The 23663-nt window shown below is 43.0% G+C and overlaps 1 protein-coding gene across 4 annotated transcripts in view; it reads left to right on the forward strand.

Moving 5' to 3' along the window:
• The window catches only part of LRMDA (leucine rich melanocyte differentiation associated), a 1194775-nt gene that overhangs the window by 637714 nt on the left and 533398 nt on the right, over positions 1–23663 (forward strand). For all 4 annotated transcript variants that reach the window (XM_061405856.1, XM_061405858.1, XM_061405857.1 and 1 more), the window contains 2 exons: positions 8092–8226; positions 22087–22204. In XM_061405856.1, coding sequence (XP_061261840.1) covers positions 8092–8226; positions 22087–22204 — 253 coding nt within the window. The remainder of the gene's footprint in view (positions 1–8091; positions 8227–22086; positions 22205–23663) is intronic.

The raw sequence follows: 23663 nt of genomic DNA on the forward strand, positions 1-23663 counted from the left end.
ATTTTCCCACAAAGTATGAAATAAAGCTAGATATATATGTTGAGATTAGCATATATGTTTATGTCAGCTGTAAGAATGATTTGCAAAATTATTAATCACTGCTTATATGTTGTTATAAGTTAATATTGTATTTATTCAGTAAAATATGCTGTTTGTGGCCATTATTAATTGGTATTTTCTTAGAAGAATGAGAAGGCTTATAAGTAAATATCAGTCTTTATCATAATGAAATATTCATGGATTATTTTTTCCTCTCCTATCCTTTGGTCAACCAAATTTCCTGGTTGTTGCCAATATTAGCAAAAAATTGAATAAAAATTATTGAAAATAATTTTTCCAATAGTTATAGTGTGTCTTATGGCTTCCTTGGCCATTTGAGATGATCACCTGCTTGATATTCTGAAATCAACTAAGAATAAAAGGATAATTAGACTACAGTTTGAATGATACGTTTCCTCCTATGGAGCCCATGCTCATGTTCTGTGTCCCACTTTACTGGAGGCTGTTGGAGTTGTTGGAGTTGGGGTTCATGTGTCAGTTTAATTATGTTTACCATGGCCACACAGCTAATCTTCTAAGAGCCTCTTGCATTTTTTTTTTTTTTTGTACGTGTGATTTTACAGCTTTCACCTGCCTGTTAGAGTAACTGACAAAGAGGATTGTATGAAATTTTTTTGTGTGTATTGGAATCAAAGTACAATGATGACATATGCAAAGCAGATTTTTGCGTGACTATAAAACCAGCTGCCTCCGCCCTGGGATATTGTCAAGAAAGCAATATAAGAAATGGTGCAGTGAGAAGGGCTTCCCTAACAGCCCACAGATGAAGCCACAAAGACTGTACAGCAAATGTTAATCCAAAACTCAATTGCTCTTCTCACTCAGCACACTTCCTGGCCACTTCTCTGTAATATTAGTTGGTACATACCGAGACCTGCAAACACATTTTAGCACCAGCTTGAGCAAAACAGTTAAAAGACGGGCACACCCACTATGAGAGAAAGTCATTTCATATAATGACAATCTGCAGATGAATTAGTGGGTGATTTTCTTGCTCAATCTCTGATTTGTATAATAACTATTGGAAAGTATTTTTTGGATACCTATGTGTTTAATATACATAGGTTATAGTATTGCTTTTTTTTATTACCACTGGCAATTGAAGAGATATTGAGCAAGTATTGATGGTTGACAGATTACCTGGTTAGATTAAATAGGTTAGATTCTACTAAGATTCATGTTTCATGTGAATTTGCTAAGCATTATTATCTCTCATTTTAGAAGATTCATTTTCATAACCTGGTTTAGAATATATTGAAAATGTGCAGGGATCCACGTTAGAATTCATTCATTCATTCACTTAATTTATTTAAACTAAAAACAACAGCAACCAAAATACTTCACCATTTCTCCCACCCTCCACTCCCTCTTCTGGCAACCACTGATCTATTCTTTTTATGTATGAGGTTGGTCTTAATGTTATTGTTTTAAATTCCACATATAAGAGAGATCATACAGCATTTGTCTTTCTCTGACTTATTTCACTCAGCGTAAAAAAGTTCTTGAGATCCACCCATGTTGTTACATATAGCAAGATTTTATTCTTTTTCTGGCTGAATAATATTGTGTTTTGTGTGTGCGTATGTGTGTGTGTATCACACTTTCTTTATCCATTCACCCACTGATAGACACTTAACATTGTTTCCACATCTCGTCTATTGTAAATAATGCTGCAGTGAGCATAGGGCTACACATATCTTTTCAAGTTAGTGTTTTTGCTTTCTTTGGATAAATATCCAGGAGTGGAATCCTGGATCAAATGCTAGTCTTATTTTCAATTTTTTTGAGGAACACCCATACTGTTTTCCATAGTGGCTACACCGGTTTACATTCCCGTCAGCAGTGTTCAAGGGTTCCCTTTTCTTCACATCCTCACCAGCAGTCACTGCTTCTTGTCTTAGCCATTCTAACAGGCATAAGGTGAAATCACAGGGTGGTTTTGATTTGCATTTCTCTAATGATCAATGATGTTGAACATCTTTTCATGTACCTGTTGGTCATCTGTGTGTCTTCTTTGGAAAAATGTCTATTCAAATCTTCTGTCCATTTTGTAATTGTAATTTTTTTTTTTTTTTTGCTATTGAGTTGTATGGGTTCTTTATATAGTTTAGATATTAGCCCCTCATGAAATAGTATTTATAATTATTTTCTCCCATTCAGTGAGTTACCTTTTTATTTTGTTGGTGGATTCCTTTGCTGTGCAGAATGTTTTTCATTTTTAAAGGGATAAGCTAGACTGGTGGTGGTTTTATTCTCAGTGTGGCTATCACCAGAGATTAACAGGCTTCTTGTTTTTCCTTGGTTCAGTCCTTTCCCTGTTCCAGCATCTCTGGTCTGTGGCAGTAACGCTGAGGAATCAATGTTGGTGGTGTGGAAGGAACCAGAAGGAAGCAGAAGGCAATGTGCAGCTGTAGAGCTGGCCAGATATATCACTATACTGTTGTAAGTGCTTTATTGCCAGTATATACACAAACCAACAGTTGGCTTTTTCATGATGGAACATGTCTTCTTTCTCCTCTGGTCTACTGGTATGATCCCAAAGGTTGGCTTCCTTACTTTGTATACTTGACCAAGAAGTAAAAAAAATGAAAGACAGATAAAAGCAGCAGTAGCACTATGTGCCATTCTCTATCTTTCAGCCACTGGCCCTCCCACCTGCTTGTCTGAATACCCCGGCTCCACAACAGTTACGAGGTGCCAGGATGCTACTCCGTACAATGCCTTAACCTTTGGCTCTGGCCATTGGCTTTGCTGCACAGTAACACACTCCAAAACTTAGAGTCTTAGAAAAACCAATATTTTTGTTTGTTTATAGTTCTGTATGGCAGCTCTTTGGGCAGGGCTCAACTGGATGGTTCTGCTCATCTTCCTTGGGTCACTCAGGCAGCCACGGTTATTTGGAGGCTCTGCTAGGGCTGACTGATCTGAGATTGCCTTGCTTATATGTCTGGAGGTTGGTATTGGTTGTTAGTGGAGCTCCATGTCTCCAACAGGCTAGCACAGGCCTCTCCATGTGGGAGGGATGCCCCAAGAGCAAAGCTCAATGTGCAGCTACTTTTCACATTCGGTTTGCATCATAGCTGTTGCTGCCCCATGGCCAAAGCAAGTCACATATCAAATGTAGAACAAACATGAGGGGAGTTCCAGAACCCAAACCAAGGATTTGGCACATTTCTTCTAGATTCACCAATGCCTCCCTTCCCCACTGTGTGCTTCCTTCTTGCCCTCTCAGCGCTTCGTTCCATTTCTGTTGAGCCCTCAGCTTTTGGCTCCTGTTCGGGTAGACCTGGGTGTCTCAGCCTAGCTCTTGGTCTCCTGCTCATTGCTTATCTCTCCTCTCTGTGGTTTGTTTAGAGTAGCACTGCTCACTAGCCATGGTGTTGACTTCTCTCCCCAACACTCACATTCTCCCTCCCTCTCACCCACCCATAAGCGTGGGCAGTCTCAGCCGTATCATGTCTAAATACCCAGCCCCGAATAAGGGAACAACTGAAATGTCAGGGAAAGATCGTTAGCCACATGGCTCTCTCCCACTGGCCTTTGGGGCTGGGTGGAGGAAAGGTGATGAGCTGACTTCATTTTAAGCCACACTTCATTGCATCATTTTCTGTTTCTCTGTTGGCTTCAGCACATGCAGGAAGAGATCGCTGTGAACTCTGGTGCCAGCAGGAAGAAGGAATAGTGCTCCATGTTACACTGCTGGGCTGTGGTTAGGAGACCAGTGAGTGCAGTCAGGAGGCCAGGCTGGAGTTCCCACAGCAATTTACTGTGTCATCTTGAAGAAGGGGCTGGATCTTGTCAGAGGCTTCATTTTCTTTACCTGTAATTTGAGTATTTAATCTGAGAGTATTGTTGAGAGATAGTGCTGGCATAATATATATGGGAAATCACTTTAACACCTTGAACCTTTACAAGTTCCTTGCACATTTTACTGTTAGCCAAGGCTTTGGTGCCTTAAATGAATGACCCCAAATTGAAAGTAACTGAGGTACGGAGAACAACTGGATGAGAGCACCTGGTGATATCCTACAAAAGCACAGAAGACTCCTCATGTTTTTGTTTTTTAAATTCCTCTCTTTGTGGCCCCTAGAATTGTCATTTTGTAGGACCTAGGTCTCCATGTAGACTCTGCCTTTTAGTCATTGTGTGATCTTTGACTGTAAGTTTCCTTAATTGTTATCTGGATGTGATAATCTTTCAGACACCTGTGTGTGTGTGAATCAAATATGTCATGTAGGCTGTTCAGCATTTGAAAATCTGCTATCAGGATAAGCTCTAATTGAAATACCCCCAGGAGTCATAGGTGCTGCCCTTTGACCTGGGGTTGAGCACAGAGGGACAGATGTGCCCATTCTCGCTTGGGAAGCAGCTTCAGACCTGTGCAACCCAACATGACACCATGAGATTCCTCTCCTCCTTCAGGCTCCAAACTTTCAAGGCAAGATGTGGCTTTGATCTTGGGCCCTCTGCAGAAAATCCCCCTTGGCAAACCTAGCCATGACAGCTGGGCTCCGCAATGGCAACTTTCTGTAGACAGCACTGAAAAAAGTCTAAATGGCAAGTACTCTGGAGAAGACTTGATGAGGGAAACCAGGTGTGTGCTGAGAACCCAGCTGGAGAGAGTTGAAACTGTGCCAGATAGCTTCACATTTTAAAAGGAGAGGAAAAAAAAAAATCACCCTTAGGAGAATCCTTGAAAGTGTCTTCACAAAGGTAGTATTGGTTAGCTGGAGACATCAAGTTCCCTCGGCTGATTGTCTCCGGTTAATTTTCTCTGCAACTTGACAGAAAGGAATGTGACAGGTTCCATCCCAAGCGCACAGTCAGGCAAGACAAGGCTGTGCTCGTCCTTATTGACCCAGGAGATGAAGAAACCACTGGAAACTTCTCACGTGTCAGTCTCCAGCGCTGGTGTCAACATAATGATGTTGTTCTTGTCCAGAGCATCCATGGAGTAGATGCAAGTGATTCCTCACCAGTATGGATTTGGGGGGACCACCTTGCCCAGCCCAAATGATGACTTAGCAGGTAGTTGGAAGGCTTAGGAAGAAGAACTTGCTTCTGCTACACAAAATATCCCAAAGGAGGCAGACTCTGAGACTCCCATGAATCCTCTTGGATTCACTGGCACAGAATGGCTGAAGCTTCTTGAAGCCTGCAGACCCTTTGCCCAAGAAATTCCCATGATCAAGACATTCAAATGAGTTTCCATTTCCACAGCCTCCTGCTAAGAGGCAGATCCAGATTTTGTGAAGTGTGACGCTTACATAATTTGAAGAGGCTCTCTTAAAGGCAAAGACTATATAATTACAAGCACAAAATTAGGTATGGAGATCAATGTGTATTTGGAATAAAAAATGTGTTGAAGCAAATTAAACTTTTTTAAGTTGACAGATACCATACATGGAAATATTTAGCAAACAATCTCTCTTATACTATGTATGAGAACTTTTTCTATTTTTCCCTGCAAATTCCCTTATAACTTCATTCTTTAATTAAGTTTTACAGGTGGCTCAGATGGTAAAGAATCCATCTGCAATGTGGGAGACCTGGGTTCGATCCCTGGTTTGGGAAGATCCTGGGTTTGATCCCTGGTTTGGGAAGATCTCTGGTTTGGAGGAGGACATGGAAACCCACTCCAGTATACTTCCCTGGAGAATCCCATGGACAGAGGAGCCTGACAGGCTACTGTCCATGGGGTCACCAGGGTCGGACATGACTTGGCGACTAAACCACCACCACCACCACCACTTCCCTGGATGGTAGAATGCAAGCCTTCCCATCGCTAATTACCAGATATTGAGGAATGACTGGACTTTGAGTTGGACTTCAAGCCAACTCAGTTGTCTAGTGTTTCTCTACCTTGGAGATCTTGCCAGTTTTGAGTTCCTTTTCTTCACATTCTCACCTTTGTGCAGTAGATGAAAAAAAGATGAAAGTTTAAGTAATTTGTCTCTAAGAGAGAAATAGGTTTCATCTGGACTTTGCTGTCCATAGTAGAAAGGGCTTCCCATGGATTCTCCAGGGCCATTGTCCACATAAATACTTTGAATCACTTCAGAGCAACACATCAGTGCCATTTTGGTGGCCCACTCTCTTGGAGTTTTACAGAAATACAGTGCTGGCCAGTAAGAAGGTTCAGCTTGTCTGGCTGCCCCCTTGAACTAGGACTTGGCTTGAGGCTTCTGGAAAGCATATTGGGTATGAGTCCTATTGTTCTTTGGCACATCCAATGGGTACCATATGTGGGCAAGAAGGTTGGAGAGAACCCTGAAGGGGAGAAACCAAGACATGGGCTGAGGTGTATGCAGGTCCAAGTCGAGGCATGGAGTATCCTCCCTGAGGGATGCTGCTGGCCCTGGCCCATCCTGTGTACTGGACTAAGACTGAGCAATTTTTGAGGAAAACACTCCAAAGCACAGGGGTCTCTGAGATGCTTTTGCCTGGCTTGAAGGGCAGCACTCATAGGCTAGAGTACTGGCAAGATTCCTTGTTTTTCCTTTTTTTTTTTTTTGTTTAATGACTATGAAACATCCAAAGACAGAACTTGCTGGAAAAGGCAAGTTTTTCCTGAAATCGTTCATTGTCTTTTTAATTAGTTTTATTTAGAGATTTTCTTAAAGAGTGTGGTGATTGAACTTTAAGAAGTATTAAGTATGTTTTGTCTTGAGTGATGAAATTCGTTAAAGTTTTGACTCCTGGTCACTTACCCTCTGTATTTCAAGCTTACCTCCTTGGTAGGACCTTCTCACTCATCTTCTCCATATGCTTCTAATCTGTCATCCTCCTTCCAGTGATCCTTTGTGGTTGTTCCTGGATATCATTTGTTGAAGACTTGAAAGATCAATAACTTGGTTGTACAGTCTTTGTTTAGGAAATGATGATGTTGGGCAGTAGAAACCCACAATCTATGAGGACACTCAGACCCTCTTTAACTAGTTTTCTCCTCTCTTGCTTGTGAGCTTTCCCTTTCATTGTGTTGGTCTTGCTCCCTACCAGTCTAGTGCTTGTTCTTCCATATGATCTTTACATGGCTTGTGTATGAATAGTGCTTGAAGGCACTTAGTTTAGAGAATATAAAATTGAAGGGAGATATGTGAGCCTCAGCCACCTGAGGGCCATCACATGGAAGAGAGGAATGACTTACTCTTTGTGATCTCCCCGACTAGCTAATTTGAGTCACTGTGTGGGAATTCAGTCTCTGGGGAAATAAAAACTCTCTCTTATGGTTGTTAGAGGTAGTTTAAACTTCCCTGTGGGATCCTCTGGCAGATATGTTAGGGACTGGATTCAGATGTTGGTTGGATTTGGAGTTCAGTTGACAAACTGAAGCATGAGAAAATTGGGATGACACCCCCAAGGTTACTCACAGAGTAAGGGCAGCCCTTTTATCTCATTTGACCTTCTTTTCCTGGAAATGGTACCCCGACTCTTTGATTCTTACCAGTTGCATCTCCCATCATGTATTTAGCCCCTGTATGCTCTACTGTCGTTTCCTGGTAAGGGCCCCGTTCTGTCTGCTGATACAATGTTAGCTAACTCGTTTCACTGGTAGGCTCCCGGTAGTCATGGCCTCTATTCATGGCCTACACTGTTCTGTTTGTCTTTTCTTCTTAGCTTTGTACTCCTTTTCACCCCATGTGATGTCTTATTGCCACCAGTGAGGCCACTGAGCAATGCTTAGCTCCACAGCAGGCTCTCAGATCACAGAGGAGGCCGATCCCAGTTTGCACCCATGCTATTCCCGTGTTTTAATGATGGACTACCCCCAAAGGAGAAACCATATATTCTGATGAGACCTTTGGAAGTAATTTCTTGCTTTCATTAACAGTTGAGCTGTGTCCCCAGTGGGAGTGAAAAACTAACCATATCAGATGCCCACAGCAAGTTGATTTCAGCCCCTACCCATGTCATGTCCTGGGAGCAGATGGGGTTCATCAGCTGCTGGGCTGTGCCTGTCAGCTCTGGTCTGTGTCCCTTGCTAAGCCTTTTGTCTTTCTGGACCAAGATCCTTAACCTTTGTCACATCACCGACTTGGAGTATCTGCTTGACCACCTGGCAGAAGTGACACCAGCTCTGGAGTACCTCAGCCTCCTAGGGAATGTGGCATGTCCCAACGAGCTTGTCAGCCTGGAAAAGGATGAGGAAGACTACAAGAGATATAGGTGAGTATCTAGGTTTGAGCATAGTATGAAAAGAAAAAAATGACATTTTTGGAGAGATAATATTATACTCTGGGGTGCATAATAGATGTCTGGTAAGCATCAGTGGTCCCTTCATGCTATATTAAACTTTGCCCTATTGGGTACCCTATAGCCAGGGTTTTCCTTCATTGACGGTAACAAGAGCCAAGAAACATGAAAAGACATTGAGTGGTCTAGCCCAGGGGTTAACCAACTTGTCTGTAAAGGGCTGGATATTAAATACTGTATGCTTTGAAAGTCATGTGGCCTCTGTTGCAACTATTCAACTCTTCTATTATAGTGCATAAGTGGTAATGAACAGTTTGTAAATGAATGGGCAATGCTGTGTTCCAATAAAACTTTATTTACAAAAACATGCAGCAGGCCAGGTTAGACCCATGGGCTGTATTTCGCTGGCCCCTGCTCTGTGTTGTAAGATCTTCCTGTCTGTTTCAGAGTCACATCTTGGAGAAAGAGGCCTTCCCATGAAAGTTTAGGGAGCTTATATACAGTCTCAAGAGAAAGTTTCATAAGGTCCACGACTTTGGTCTTTGATGGAGTCCAAAGTGAAAATGCTATTCTTTCTTCCCTCTACTTCTAAACTATCAGCTTTGAAATACCTAATCCAAAATCCTCTTTAGGGAGTCTTTTTTGATCTTACCCATTTTACTAAACTCATTTTATTTTTGCTCTTCATTTAAAATTTTGTATGCTCTCATTCTTGATTATTGTTTTCTAAATGTTATAAATGATGTTTTCGTATGTATAACTTTTCTCTCAGTTATAAGTTCTCACTAGCACCCCACCTGAATCAATGTACAAGGAGGAAGGGAAGAAGAAAGGGAGGAAGGAAAGAAATAAAAGGTAGGGAGGACTCAGTTAAGTTCAATTCAGTCACTCAGTCATGTCTGACTCTTTGCAACCCCATGGACTGCAGCACGCCAGGCTTCCCTGTCCATCACCAACTCCCAGAGCTTACTCAAACTCATGTCCATTGTGTCAGTGATGCCCTCCAAACATCTCATCCTCTGTCATCCCCTTCTCCTCCCACCTTCAATCTTTCACAGCATCAGGGTCTTTTCCAATGAGTCAATCCTTTGCATCAGGTGGCCAAAGTATGGGAGTTTCAGCTTCAACATCAGTCCTTCCAATGAACACTCAGGGCTGATTTCCTTTAGGATTCACTGATTTGATCTCCTTGCAGTCCAAGGGACTCCCAAGAGTCTTCTCCAACACTACAGTTCAAAAGCATCAATTCTTCTGTGCTCAGCTTTCTTTATAGTCCAACTCTCACATCCATACATGACTACTGGAAAAACCATAGCTTTGACTACATGAACCTTTGTTGCTAAAGTAATGTCTCTGCTTTTTAATATGTTGTCTAGGTTGGTCATAGCTTTTCTTCCAAGGAGTAAGCGTCTTTTAATTTCATGGCTGCAATCACAATCTGCAATGACTTTGGAGCCCAAGAAAATAAAGTCTCTCACTGTTTCCATTGTTTCCCCATCTATTTGCCGTGAAGTGATGGGACTGGATGCCATGATCTTAATTTTCTGAATGTTGAGCTTTAAGCCAACTTTTTCACTCTCCTCTTCCACTTTCATCAGGAGACTCTTTAGTTCCTCTTCACTTTCTGCCATAAGGGTGGTGTCATCTGTATATCTGAGGTTATCGATATTTCTCCTGGCAATCTTGATTCCAGCTTGTGTTTCATCCAGCCCAGCATTCTGCATGATATACTGTGCATATAAGTTAAATAAGCAGGGTGACAATATACAGCCTTGACATACTCCTTTCCCAATTTGAAATCAGTCTTTTGTTCCATTTACAGTTCTAACTGTTACCTCTTGACTTGCATGCAGATTTCCCAGGAGGCAGGTCGGGTGGTCTGGTATTCCCATCTCTTGAAGTATTTGCCACAGTTTGTTGTGATCCACACCATCAAAGGCTTTGGCGTAGTCCTGCAGAAGTAGATGTTTTTCTGGAACTCTCTTGCCTTTTCAGTGATCCAGCGGATGTTGGCAATTTGATCTCTGGTTCCTCTGCCTTTTCTAAAACCAGCTTGAACATCTGGAAGTTCATGGTTCATGTATTGTTGAAGCCTGTCTTGGAGAATTTGGAGCATTACTTTGCTAGCATGTGAGATGAGTGCAATTGTGCAGTAGTTTGAGCATTGTTTGGCATTGCCTTTCTTTGGGATCGGAATGAACTGTCCTTTTCCAGTACTGTGGCCACTGCTGAGTTTTCCAAATTTGTTGGCCTAAGGAGTGCAGCACTTTCACAGCATCATCTTTCAGGATTTGAAAGAGCTCAACTGGAATTCTATCACCTCCACTAGCTTTGTTTGTAGTGATGCTTCCTAAGGCCCACTTGACTTTGTATTCCAGGATGTCTGGCTCTAGGTCAGTGATCACACCATCATGATTATCTGGGTCATGAAGATCTTTTTGTATAGTTCTTCTGTATATTCTTGCCACCTCTTCTTGATATCTTCTGCTTCTGTGAGGTCCATACCATTTCTGTCCTTTATTGTGGGCATCTTTGCATGAAATGTTCCCTTGGTATCTCTAATTTCCTTGAAGAGATCTCCAGTCTTTCCCATTCTATTGTTTTCCTCTATTTCTTTGCACTGATCACTGAGGAAGGCTTTCTTATCTCTCCTTGCTGTTCTTTGGAATGCTGCATTCAAATGGGTATATTTTACCTTTTCTCTTTTGTCTTTAGCTTCTTTTCTTTTCTCAGCTATTTGTAAGCCCTCCTCAGACAACTATTTTGCCTTTTTGCATTTCTTTTTCTTGGGGATGGTCTTGATCACTGCCTCTTGTACAATTTCATGAATGTCCATCTATAGTTCTTCAAGAACTCTATCAGATCTAATTCCTTGACTATTTCTCACTTCCACTATATAAAGATAAGGGATTTGATTTAGTTCATACCTGAATGGTCTAGTGGTTTTCCCTACTTTCTTCAATTTAAGTCTGAATTTGGCAATCAGGTGTTCATGGTCTGAGCCACAGTGAGCTCCCAGTCTTGTTTTTGCTGACTGTATAGAGCTTCTCCATCTTTGGCTGCAAAGAATATAATCAATATAATCAATCTGATTTTGGTATTGACTATCTGTTTAGTAGGAAGGACTACTAGAAAGTAAGTTTTTTTTTTTTTAACTTTACAATATTGTACTGGTTTTGCCATATATCAAAATTAATCTGCCACAGGTATACATGTGTTCCCCATCCTGAACCCTCCTCCCTCCCCATACCATCCCTCTGGGTCGTCCCAGTGCACCATTGGCGAGAGAGGATAATAGTTTGAGAGGAACTGGTCCTTTGGGGTTCAGATTTTTAAATCTGTAGTGATGAAGGAGCGTATTTAAGGGCATGCATTTTGTATAAAGGCAAAGCTGCAAGAAATATTGAAATCTCTTCAAAATTATATATTTAAAAAGAAACATACATGTTAGTAAGGGTACAGCAGAATTTCAGTTATACTTTATTGGGAGGAATTTTGAAGGAATCTTAGACTATTTTTAAGCCATCTTAGAATAAAGTTCTATCCCTATCTTAAAAGAACTGTAATAAATCAATTTTTCTCATGAAGACTTTTATCTGGGATGTGATACTGTTGATTTGAATGTGATTTCTCGTAGGAGAAATATGGTTAATATCCAGCAAGTGAATAGTTAAAATTTATAAATCAATCTTCTAAGTTAATCACTTTGAACTTAATTTTATTTTAGCAGTTACTCTCATCAACTTTGGCACCTTTAACAGGTGATGTCATGTATGAAGAGGTTGTTTTAAAACATTTTATCTTCTGGCAGCAACTTATTATAAAATATATCTTAGAAGGGTCAGGTGGTGGAAGAAAGTTCTCTCAGATATCATGTTTAGTAAACCAAGCATTTTTTTGGAAATTCTTGTTTTCTGACTTTTTTCTTCAGATTTCTTGTTTTAATTATTTAAAATCACCCAATAAATTGTATATGTGTACATATACACCCATATGTGTATATGCACACATTCACACACAAGTTTATTCATTTACTCATTCATGAAGTTATATGTGAACTGAACCATAGGCACGTTTTTTGGAATGAGAGCAACAGACTAAAGACCCTGATGCTGGGAAAGATAGAGAGCAGGAGGAGAAGGGGACGACAGAGGATGAGATAGTTGGATGGCATCACTGACTCAATGAACATGAGTTTGGGTAAACTCCGGGAGTTGGTGATAGACAGGGAGGCCTGGCGTGCTGCAGTTCACGGGGTTGCAAAGGGTCGGACATGACTGAACAACTGAACTGAACTGAACAGACTGAGGAAAATCTCCCACTCCACTTTATTCCGTCTCAAAGAAAGGTTTATAAGGGTGTAAAAGAAAAAGAAAAGCTAATACTAATTTTTACTGTTGTTATTGTAACTAGTCTCATTGGAAACAATACTCAGACCTGTGGTATAAGGAGCCAGATCAAAAGATCTGATATGGAGTCTAGTTTTGCTGGTGGGACTTTTAAAATGGGGAGGACAGTTTCGATCAGTGACCCTTAACCAAGGCTATACTTGTGATTCATCCAATCGTTTTGATTCATTTAGTGCCAAATGCAACGAAATAGGCAATAGGTGACATTGATGCTTAATTAAGAACTACTGGACTAAAGAGTATTTAAATTCTTTGTTGGCTCTGCTGTTCTGCGACACTTTCCTCCCAGGCAGTGACAGATCCTCTGTTAACACTCATACCATTTTATATATTCCTTTTTACACATTTCTCTTACTACTTCATACATGTCAACATCCAGAGAATGGCTTCCTGAAAGTCAGGACAGCATCTTCTTGCCCTTTGAAGCCTTATCAATACCGAAAGTAGTGCTGGCTGTGAAATAGGGGCTTGGTATCTGTCTAGAGGAGGTGGCCTGAAATCACCCTGCCCTCTGATGAACTGAATACTTGTAGAGAAATGTGGGGCTCTTTGGGCACGTTGGGTGCCCACTGCCTATTTGGAACTAGATCCACTTGGATATCAACAAATGCAATTAAAAAGCAAGGCTCAGCCCTTCAGAATCCACCCAAGTGTTGGGTGTTTGGTCATGATTCTTTAGCAAAGATTGGATTGTAGAAGAGTGATCCTTCTCCTGGGCATGTCTGGGTACCCTTCAATCATACCCTCCTAACTTCTGTTACCCCAGAAGCCGCTGGGGGCTGGGGCTGGGAAGGCTCTGTGTTACTGCATATATGTCAAGATTGCCATTAGGGGCTGGATTCTAGGGGCCACATGCAGCTGGACTCACATCTGGTTAGAATTACCTTAGAAAATCCACAACACCAGCAAGATGCTCACCCTCCGAGAGAGACAGGAACTAAGAGCAGTGGAAGGGGATTCAGTGTGGGCCACCCAGTGACGTACGGACTGCGTGAGCGGACTCATAGGCCTGTTCAATGGAAGTTCTAATTTTTGTATTCATTTTACTTATTTTTAATTTCTGGTTTAACAAGCATCATCACCCTTGTATTTGGATGAGATGAATGGGTGGATAAGGCATTTCTGTTCTGTGGTCTGTAAAAAGCCCTCCTTTATTCATCCTGGAGCTCGTGCATTATTTGTCCCTGAGAAATTTTAGAGTTTCACAACAAGACTTCTGAATGCCAAGTTCCTGTGGCATTTGGGGTTTCTACAAAGCAATGTAGCCACCTTTTGTTTCCTTTCGGTAAAATATTTTCCTGGCCCTTCATCCACAAAGCATGAGGTCGGCCTTCCTTCAAGCTGTTACCGAGAGTCTAATAGGAGGGCCTCTATGCAAATTTATGAGACATTTTCACTATAAAATTGCTGAAAACATGAATGATATTTCTACAGTTTACTGTTTTTCACTTTAAGTACATTTTCTGACAATATGTCTTCTATTAATCATTTAAGCAGTAGTAGGAAACTTAAAGGAGTGTATTCAGAAGCAAGAATCCATGGTTCATTTAGTGCTGTCTAAAAAAATTTCTTATTGATTGGCATCCTCTGTGGTTATGTGATGTAATATTTATAATATGTCACCCAGCCATACATCAAAACAAGTATGTCTCTTGTTTCATTTCCATGAGAGATGTTGATTTCAGAGAGGTCAGCCCAGTTTTAGGTCACGTTGTGGCCAACCACTGGGCCAGAAATGGGAAGTGACCAGATTTATGGAGCTATTGGAAATGACCCCAGAGCTGCTTTAGGTTCTGTGGATGCTTTCCTCCCCTCCCCCCACAGCACCCCTTTTCCTTCCTCACGTACCCCCTGTATGCCCAGTTGGATTTTCTTGGCACACGTCCACACAGTAAAACAGCCTCATTAAATCTGTATGTGAGCATGAGCACACTACCAGGCTGTTTAGCGGTGCCCTGGTCCTGCTGGGACCGGAGCAAAGCCGAGCCTGGGGTTTCTCTATGCCATTCATCATAGCTCGTGGCTGAAATGTGTCCATTGCCATGCTATTATAGGCGCTGAAGCCTGCTGCTGCTCTGCCGTGTGCACACACTGGGCAGCTATTTGGGGTGAAGGTTGAATGGAGGTTCACGTTGAGCGGAGATGCTGGACCTGAAGGCAGCAGCCTTCAGGATTGGGGCGGAAGGAGAGTGAGGCAGCCAAGTGAGCTGGGGGACCACCATCATCCTGAGGATCCCCTTGGGGCCTCCCATGGACTTGAATACTGGCCAGACAATGAATCAAGTATGGGGAGCTTGGGTGCCCAGTAGGCTCTATTTCTTGCCTTCCTTTGTCAGTCTTTTCTTTCCTCTTGCTAAGGAAAGATGGTGGAGTTCAGGTCAGGGTGCACATGTGCCAGACCTCATGCATCAAACAAGGCCATTGGTGTCTTGGGCTCCGAGCACCGCTTCACTAAATCCTTCTGTCGCTAAACCCTTTATTGTCTCCTGCCACTCCAGTCTCTGGCGAGTCTCTCCTTCCTCCCTCCTCCTCAGTAGGCTCCTCTGTATTCCTTACAACTTGAAATTATTTAAAACATGACGCCCTTTCTTTGTTCCCTCCCAGGGAGCAGCCCTGAGGCCTGCCCAGTGTCTGTCACACTCAGCCAAGGGGCAGGAGGGAGGAACTGGCCGTCCGCTGCTGGCCGCCCTGGGCTTCCACCACTTCCCAGCCATAGAGGAGCCGTAAAACTTGTGGCTTACATAACCCAGTGAGCATTCTCCAGCTAATCTGCAATCTGGGCTTTGAAGATCACAGGAAAGCAAAGGTCACGACCTAGAGATCAAAGTGACAGAAACCCACAGAGTAATTGCTGGTTCCCCTCTGTAGAGGGCCTTGGTCTATCCTGTGGGTGTATTATTTGCACCGAGACTTCAAACGTGCTGCCGGTGAACTGTGAGGGAAATCAGCTGGCCTTGGCTGGTTGTCAGGCGTTCATTAATGCTGTAGGTGAGCTCACCTCGGCTCATTAGAGGGAGAGCGTTGTCATCTCTTCACTCGCGGTCTTTGTTCATTACTCTGTGGTCTTTATTGACTTTTCCTCACCGTCCTCCCTTACCTGAAGGTGTGAGTGGGTAGTGAGACAAGCACATTGGAGCAATACGAAAGAGGAGAATACGGATGTATTTATTGTGGATTAACTTGGAGGCACATAGAAATCAAGCGAGCAAACTGAAGCTTAAGAGGCGGGGTAGCATTAGCCCACTCCCTTCATGGCACAGATGGAGAAACTGAAGCTCAGGAAGGCGGCAGAGACTGTGCCAGGGTCACACAGAAAGCTCAGCCCAGAGTCTGGGCTCTTTCCTCTACCCTGTGAGTCCACACGCTTTTTGCTGGGAAGACTCCCCTCTTGTTTTTACCTCCAACACATACACTTGAAAGCTTTGGTCTCTTCAGTAAGCTTCATTTAAGCCACTGCTAACTTTTCAAAATTAGTCAGAGACGTTTAGTTGCTGATCAGAGTTTTTGATCAGCATGAGGTAAGCAGTGTTACCAAATGGGGTTGATGCCATCCAGAGCAAAGAAGCTTGGTGTTCTGCTGGCGTGTTCATGCTTTCCTGTTAAGCTTTGTGAAAGGATGAGAACAGTTCACGGATCACCTGTTGCTGCCTTCAGGGGCCCCCAGTGGGGTGACCCCCAGCTTGTCTCCCCATTTCCCATGCATGAGAGCAAGAAGGCACCAAGAAGCAATAGGAAGAAGCATAGAATGCTGTAAAGGGGGGAGGTGGGAAAAGTCCCCGTGACTCCACATGCAGTTCCCTTGGGATCTGGAAATGCGGTGTTTCTTGGGTAGAGTCTCAGAAGAAGAAACATGGCAGCCAGCCCCAGGAGCAGATGTAGGAGATCCGTCTTGATGTGCCTGTAGTTGTGCAGAGGGCCTGGGGAGCAGCCAGATCCCCCGGGGGAGCAGATGTGGGCAGGAGACAGCATCCTCCCTTCCCTTTGAAGTCTGGATGAAAAGTGCCAGAGCTTTTGGTAGAGAAAACTGACTTGGGAGCAAAAACCAAACAAACCAAAAAGGCTTTCTGCTGTTGTCTTTGTCCCCCTACCAGTTGTAAGCATCTCTTTAGAGGATTTCTTTCAGGAAATGGCACTTCCTCTATGAAAAGAGAGAGAACCTGAAAAGCTGTGTGTGGGTCTCACTTTTTAAGAATCTGTATGCAGAGACAGGTGGTTCTTTGAACACCTTCCCAGGGTCCCTGGTCTCCTCTGGGTAACCTCACCCTCCATGTCACAGCCAGGAGGGCCTCTGACTTCGCGCCACACCCCTCCCGGCCCTGAGGCTTTCTCCCAACCACCTTGGGAAGGTCAGGAAAATTGGCATTGCCCTCTGGGGCTGGGGATGTGAGCCTGAGAACTTAGACGGATCTCTTTTCATTAAGCAGTGCCCTGGCTTAACAAGCAGTTTTATAAATCTGAAGCTGTCTCCGGGTGCCGCAGGATTTATGGACGGGGGTTTCTGCCATAAAGTGGTTTATGATGGCTGCCTTCTGTGTTATTAGTAGCTGTCTCTTCCTTCAACCATTGCTGTTTGATAATAGCTTTAAAACACCCAGAATTACTTACCTGCAAGCCCCATTCCCAATAGCCCCTGTTGACAGTCTGAATAAGTTTACTGCCCTTTTGTTGTACTTTACCTTCAAAACAAACTGATTGAACCATCAATAGCTCGTGGAAGCTGACAGAGGCATGTCATCTGGACTAGCCCTGGTGATTGCAGGTTATCTGGGGGAGTTAACCTTCCCGCATTGTTAACTGAAATGTTTTATGTACTATGCAACTTTAGGATACGGCTGTGATAACCCTGGTAACTAAGTAATACATCACAGTAAAGAGATTTTGGTGCAACAAATAACCCTGGATTAAATTTACAAGGGTTGAATTGATATTGTAAAAGCCTTCATTCTGTGGCTTCGGGAATCCTCTCTTGTATTTTTATGGCAAACTTGTATTATACTCAGGATTGAAGCTGCAGCTTTTGACACCCTGACATGACCTAGAACAAAGGGAAATAGATCTCCCAAGACCAGAATGGGACGGGCAGGCAGAAAGCTCACTGACTAAGCATTGGCAGAGCTGGTTTAGAGCTGGTTCCAAACCACCAAGGGGCAAGAAAGAAGGTCTGGTGGATATGGCTTCTGTCTGGGCACTGGGGACCGTAGACATTGGGGGCAGGACAGACCACTAGCTGAACTGGGAAGGATACACTTGGCCACCTTATCAACTTCATAATTCCAAAACTGTTAATCCTTGTGGTGTTTTTGTACTTGGACAGTGATTCTCAGCAGGCCTAGCAGCATATCAGCCTCACCTGGGAACTTACTAGAATGTAAATTTGAAACTTCATTCCAGATGCAGTGAATCAGAAACTCTAGGGAGGGACCCTGTGACTTGGGTTTCAACAAGGCCTCTGGGGGATTCTGTCACCTCCTCAAGTCTGGGACCCACTAAGCTAGAATGTAAGTTCGTTGAGAGTAGGGACCTTGTCTGTTTTGTGCATCACCCATTCTTAGCACCAGGCTCAGTTCTTGGCAGGTGGTAGTCTCTAAGTATTTGCTGGGTGGGTGAATGTGTAAATAAATGAAAGAAGACATCTCCTAAGGGACATACCGGAGTCCTGAGCTGAGTCTCATACTGAACTATTTGGAACGAGCCTTCCTAGTATCTCTCAGACATCTTTAGGCATCAGCCACCTGGAAATCCAGGCTGACCAACTGGGTGGGAGTCCGGGCACCCCTAGTTTCAGGGGAGCTGGCAGCCTGTTTCGTGGATGTTTCTTTGGTGTTGAAAGAAGACTGCTCTGAAAACAGTAGCTCTTTGTCATCTAAAATTTTTTAACTAGCTTAAAAGCTAGCGCTTCTCTCTCTCTCCTTTGATTTCAGGGCTGTGATCCAAAGTGGGGCGAAATGACAACATGCTGTCTGTTGTCACCATGGTTCCTGCCAGCCCCGTGAAGACATCTTTCATTCCATCATTAAACATTGGCTGATTTTCTAATACTGATTTTTCTTCACCTGAATATTCATCTTTTCCCACCCTACACTTAGTGGGTGTCTTTACTCCTTTGAGCGTCACTCCTGACATATTGTTTCTGTCTGTACGTGTCTTTATTTGAAAGAATCTGTTGTCATCAAGACTTTGCTGCTACAAGCAGAAGATGGAAGTTTTCTCTGACACTGACTGAGGCCAGTGGGAGTTCTTTTGGAGGATAGAAAGGTATTGGGGCCTTTGCAGAACTTGTCTAATTTAGAGTAAGCTTAGGTGGCATTTGGAGAGGGAAAGAAGAGGCTTAGGGAGAAGTAAGAAAGAAGATAATGAGTAGCTTGAGGCCAGGGAGAGAGCAGGAAGTAGGTAGTCAAATTTCTAGGACCTCAGATGTTGGTGTGGAAGTTTCTGAGCAGGAAAAGGATACCACAAAAGAATTTAGAATATTTTTGACTTTAAGTCATAGGAAGGCTGTGACTAGAAACCTCTGAGCTATTTGGCATTTGAGTGATCAGCTGAGTCTTTCACCTGGACAAGCATATGTGAGGCCCTTTGATGATGTAGGACCATCCTATGAACTGGGGGTGCTGGCCTTGGGGACCTAAGGCTCCACTGAGGAGGGGGCCTGCTCATACCTCAAGTAACTTTGCCCTGAGAAAAAAACTTAGTGTTTGGGAACTGCTTTAGGGCTTGTTTCTTTGAAGCTTAAGATTGCTTGTTCTTCTTTCTTTGTGTTTGCAAAGCTAATTTGTGCATAACCTCAAACTTGGTGCTTAGCTGTGCCAATTTCTAATTTCTGTCTTTGAACCCATCTTCCCCATTATATTAGAACCCCTTAAATTGCCAACATCCGTTGGATCATAGAAAAAGCAGAGAATTCCAGAAAAACATCTACTTTTGCTTCATTGACTACACTAAAGCCTTTGACTGTGTGGATCTCAAAAAACTGTGGAAAATTCTTCAAGAAATGGGAATATCAGACCATCTTACCTGCTCCTGAGCGATCTGTATGCAGGTCAAGAGGCAACAGTTAGAACTGGACATGGAGCAATGGACTGGCTCCAAATAGGAAAAGGAGGACGTCAAGGCTGTGTATTGTCAGCCTGCTTATTTAACTTATATGCAGAGTACATCATGAGAAACGCTGGGCTGGAGGAAGCACAAGCTGGCATCAAGATTGCCGGGAGAAATATCAGTAACCTCAGATATGCAGATGACACCACCCTTGTGGCAGAAAGCGAAGAGGAACTAAAGAGTCTCTTGATGAAAGTGAAAGAGGAGAATGAAAAAGCTGGCTTAAAGCTCAGCATTCAGAAAACGAAGATCATGGCATCCAGTCCCATCGCTTCATGGCAAATAGATGGGGAAACAATGTAAACAGTGAGAGACTTTATTTTGGGGGGCTCCAAGATCATTGCAGATGGTGACTATAGCCATGAAATTAAAAGACGCTTACTCCTTGGAAGAAAAGCTATCACCAACGTAGACAGTATATTAAACAACAGAGACATTACTTTGCTGACCATGGTCTGTCTAGTCAAAGCTATGGTTTTTCCAGTAATCATGTATGGATGTGAGAGCTGGACCATAAAGAAAGCTGAGCACAGAAGAATTGATGCTTTTGAACTGTGGTGCTTGAGAAGACTCTTGAGAGTCCCTTGGACTGCAGGGAGATCCAACCAGTCCATCCTAAAGGAAATCAGTCCTAAATATTCATTGGAAGGATGGATGCTGAAGCTGAAGCTCTAATACTTTGGCCACCTGATACAAAGAATTGGCTCATTTGAAGACTTTGATGTTGGGAAAGATTGAGGGCAGGAAGAGAAAGAGACAGCAGAGGATGAGATGATTGGATGGCATCACTGACTCGATGGACATGAGTTTGCGCAAGTTCCAGGAGTGGTAATGGACAGGGAAGCCTGGCATGCTGCAGTCCATGGGGTTGCAAAAAGTTGAACACAATTGAGTGACTGAACTGAACTGAAAGAGCAGGAACCATGTTGTAATCACCTCTGTATACCTAGGCCTGGCATGAAGTAGGTGCTTAAGAAACATTTGTGCAACTGAAATGAACTGGCATTTTATAGTGTCCATTCTAATGCTTCTTTCCAAAATGGTTTGACAGTGAGAAAGAAAAATTGGTCCCTGTCTTCAAGAAGCTTATAGTTTTGGTGAGGACATTAAACTGAAGGACAATTAGAAAATAATATGGTGTTAGACTGCAGGGTGCTAAAAATGCCTCCTTGGCGTATTGAGAAGGGAGAAAGCAATGTGGGCTGGGGATGCAGAAGAAAACTTCTTGAGGGTTGGGATTTGGAAAGATGAGTGAATACTGAGGATGCAGGATACAGGGAGAAAAAGTCAGATTCCCATGCAGATGATGTGACTTACCACTCTTGACATTGGATACCTACCTTTTCCTCCTAAGCAGGAAAGGGTCTAAACAATTGCTCCTTTGATTGGAGGAGTATAGGAGCTTGATGGAAAGCTTCTGTGTCGGTGACTGTCCCTGAGGAAGGAGAGCTAGAGGCAGGTGTCTATACCTTTCGTATCATTTTTTATATGTTTATGTACCTGTCTTCTGACCAGATGAGTCTTCTTGTCAAATCCATACACCTGCTTAAAGATAGTTCATCACACAAGTAGTCAGTCATTCGGTTATCCTTAAAGATGGTAATGGATCCCAAAGACTCTTTGCAGGGATACCATATGGCATATTTGGGCTGTTAATGTCCACTGGAAACCAACTCCCCTTGTTTCTCCTTGATGGAGATAATTTTCATAGTGCCAGTGGAGAAGTAACTCAGTGATGATGAGAAAAAAGTCCTCAGCATGTCTGTCTGATCCCTCAAGGAAGCAATTTCTCAGCTATGTATGTTCTTACTTCTATCCCAGAGTTGTCCAGGTTATTATTATTGTCCTGATGGCAAATTAAAGTCTCTTGTCTCAGCTTCAAAATGAAGGTTTTTTTGTTCTCTCCGAGATGAGAATAATAAAGATGACCCATAAGAATGACAGTAACATGAATGGTGTGATCAGGTTGTAGGTTATTTTCTCTGAGAATTTCTTGTGCATCAAAGATTTTCAGAATGGAAAAAGGTAAATACATGGATAGGATCTTATTGGTGAATCCAGGTGTGCAGTTTGTGAGTATACCTTTGAGTCAAGAACAACCATTAGTGTATGTTTTAAAAGTTTAGTTGCATATCTGTATAAAACAGAACCATTTGAATTTCCCCAAAGAGTGATTATTCATTGTGAAAGAAGAGGAGAGAAGCAGCACCCAAGGTCTAAACTTCTGAAGACTTAATGATATAGTTTCCTGAACATCAGATAAATTGCATGAACCTTTGAGTCCATCATCCGTCTTCCTGAGCTGTCTCTGACTGTTCTCTCCCAGATGCTTTGTTCTGCACAAGCTGCCCAATTTGAAGTTTCTGGATGCTCGGAAAGTAACCAAACAAGAACGAGAGGAAGCTTTGGTCAGAGGGGCCTTCATGAAGGTGGTGAAGCCCAAGGTAAGCCCTCGACTCTCTGTTCTTTGTGAGGATTCATGCCTCACCCGCTGGGTATTTTCAAGGCTGGAGGAAGTCCTCCCATGTGTTCAGAATGCACCAGGATTTCATCCATGGATACACCATTGGCCAAACAAGAAGTAGAGGTTGGTATAAGCTGGGTCATCCTGGGACTCTAGGGGGACATTGTTGGTATTACAAAGTGATTGGTAAGGTGATTTCAGACAAATGGCTCTTGTACCAATGAAGCAGCATCATGCACAGCCTATGGTGATGTTCCCAGCATCAAGGAGAATTTGGAAGCAAGGAGGATTTCAGGCCTCCTTGAAAGTGTTTCATTTACAAGGTGAGACCTCTGCAGACTCTGGAGCTGAGGAAGGAGAAACAGGAGAGCACTGGACATTACTGTTTCTCGGGTAGGTGGGGTTCCTCTAGTGCCTCAGCGGGGGCTCTTCTTTCTCGGGGCCAAGGGGTAGCTGGGGGAGAGTGCTTGCCTCTTGTTCACAGGTGAGGGCTCAGTAGCCCTTGGAGATACTGTTAGCACGGAAGGCGATTTTTCTGACAATGTGGTCTGAGACTGTTGTGTGCGTCCTTCATTTGGCTCTCCAGAGCTCAGGCGAATGCTGTTTACTGACCTTTGTTTCACTAGCTGAGTCTGCTTCGAGGCCAGGGAATTGGACATGGTGTCATGTTAATGACAGCACTGATGAGGCAAGGGGGATTTGGCTTGGGGTCTTGGATTCACACACAAGGAGGTTATGAAGGACATGGGCTTGGAAGGAGCTAGGATCCTTCAGTGAAGCCTGAGGCTGGGGAATGGGCTTCATGACTCCTTTGGAGGTCCATTGTGTCCTAGAGCTCTGAGGAGCTGCAGTCCCTTCCTGTGGGAGCCTAGTTTGTGTGTTGAAATCTTTGGCCCAGAGATCCTTGAGGTCTCATTTGTCCTCACTGATGGACTTGGAGCACTCTGCACGTGCATTGGAAATGATTAAGAGAGAAAGAGGAAAAAACAAACAGAACCAAAACAGAAAAATGAAACCTCTTCCATCAAGTCGCTCAGCTGGCAGCAGACCTCAGGCCACTTTCTTTCCCTGAATCCATGAGGTGCAACTTATTTCCCGTTATGCTGAATAAAATTGCTAACAGTTGTGGAAATATATGATATGGAGAGTAGAATACTGGCAGATAAATGTATTGTTACCTGTTTCAGCATGTGGGAAATTAATTGAGTGATTCGTTTCGTAGCTATTAAAGTGTTAACGGTTTTCCTTATGGAGACACTGATTTGATGTATTGCTCATGACTGCCTTTAGTTATTCCAGCTTTTGTGATTTTGTTCAAATGAAATAATTTATTTCTTGGCTTCCTTTTTTTTTTTTTTTGGTTAAAAAATTCTAAAGACAGCCAGTATCACCAAACCAAAATACAACAAATGGAGTGTTGATAATATTTTGAGTTCCCA

Source organism: Bos javanicus, chromosome 28, assembly GCF_032452875.1.
Source record: "Bos javanicus breed banteng chromosome 28, ARS-OSU_banteng_1.0, whole genome shotgun sequence".
NCBI lineage: Eukaryota > Metazoa > Chordata > Mammalia > Artiodactyla > Bovidae > Bos > Bos javanicus.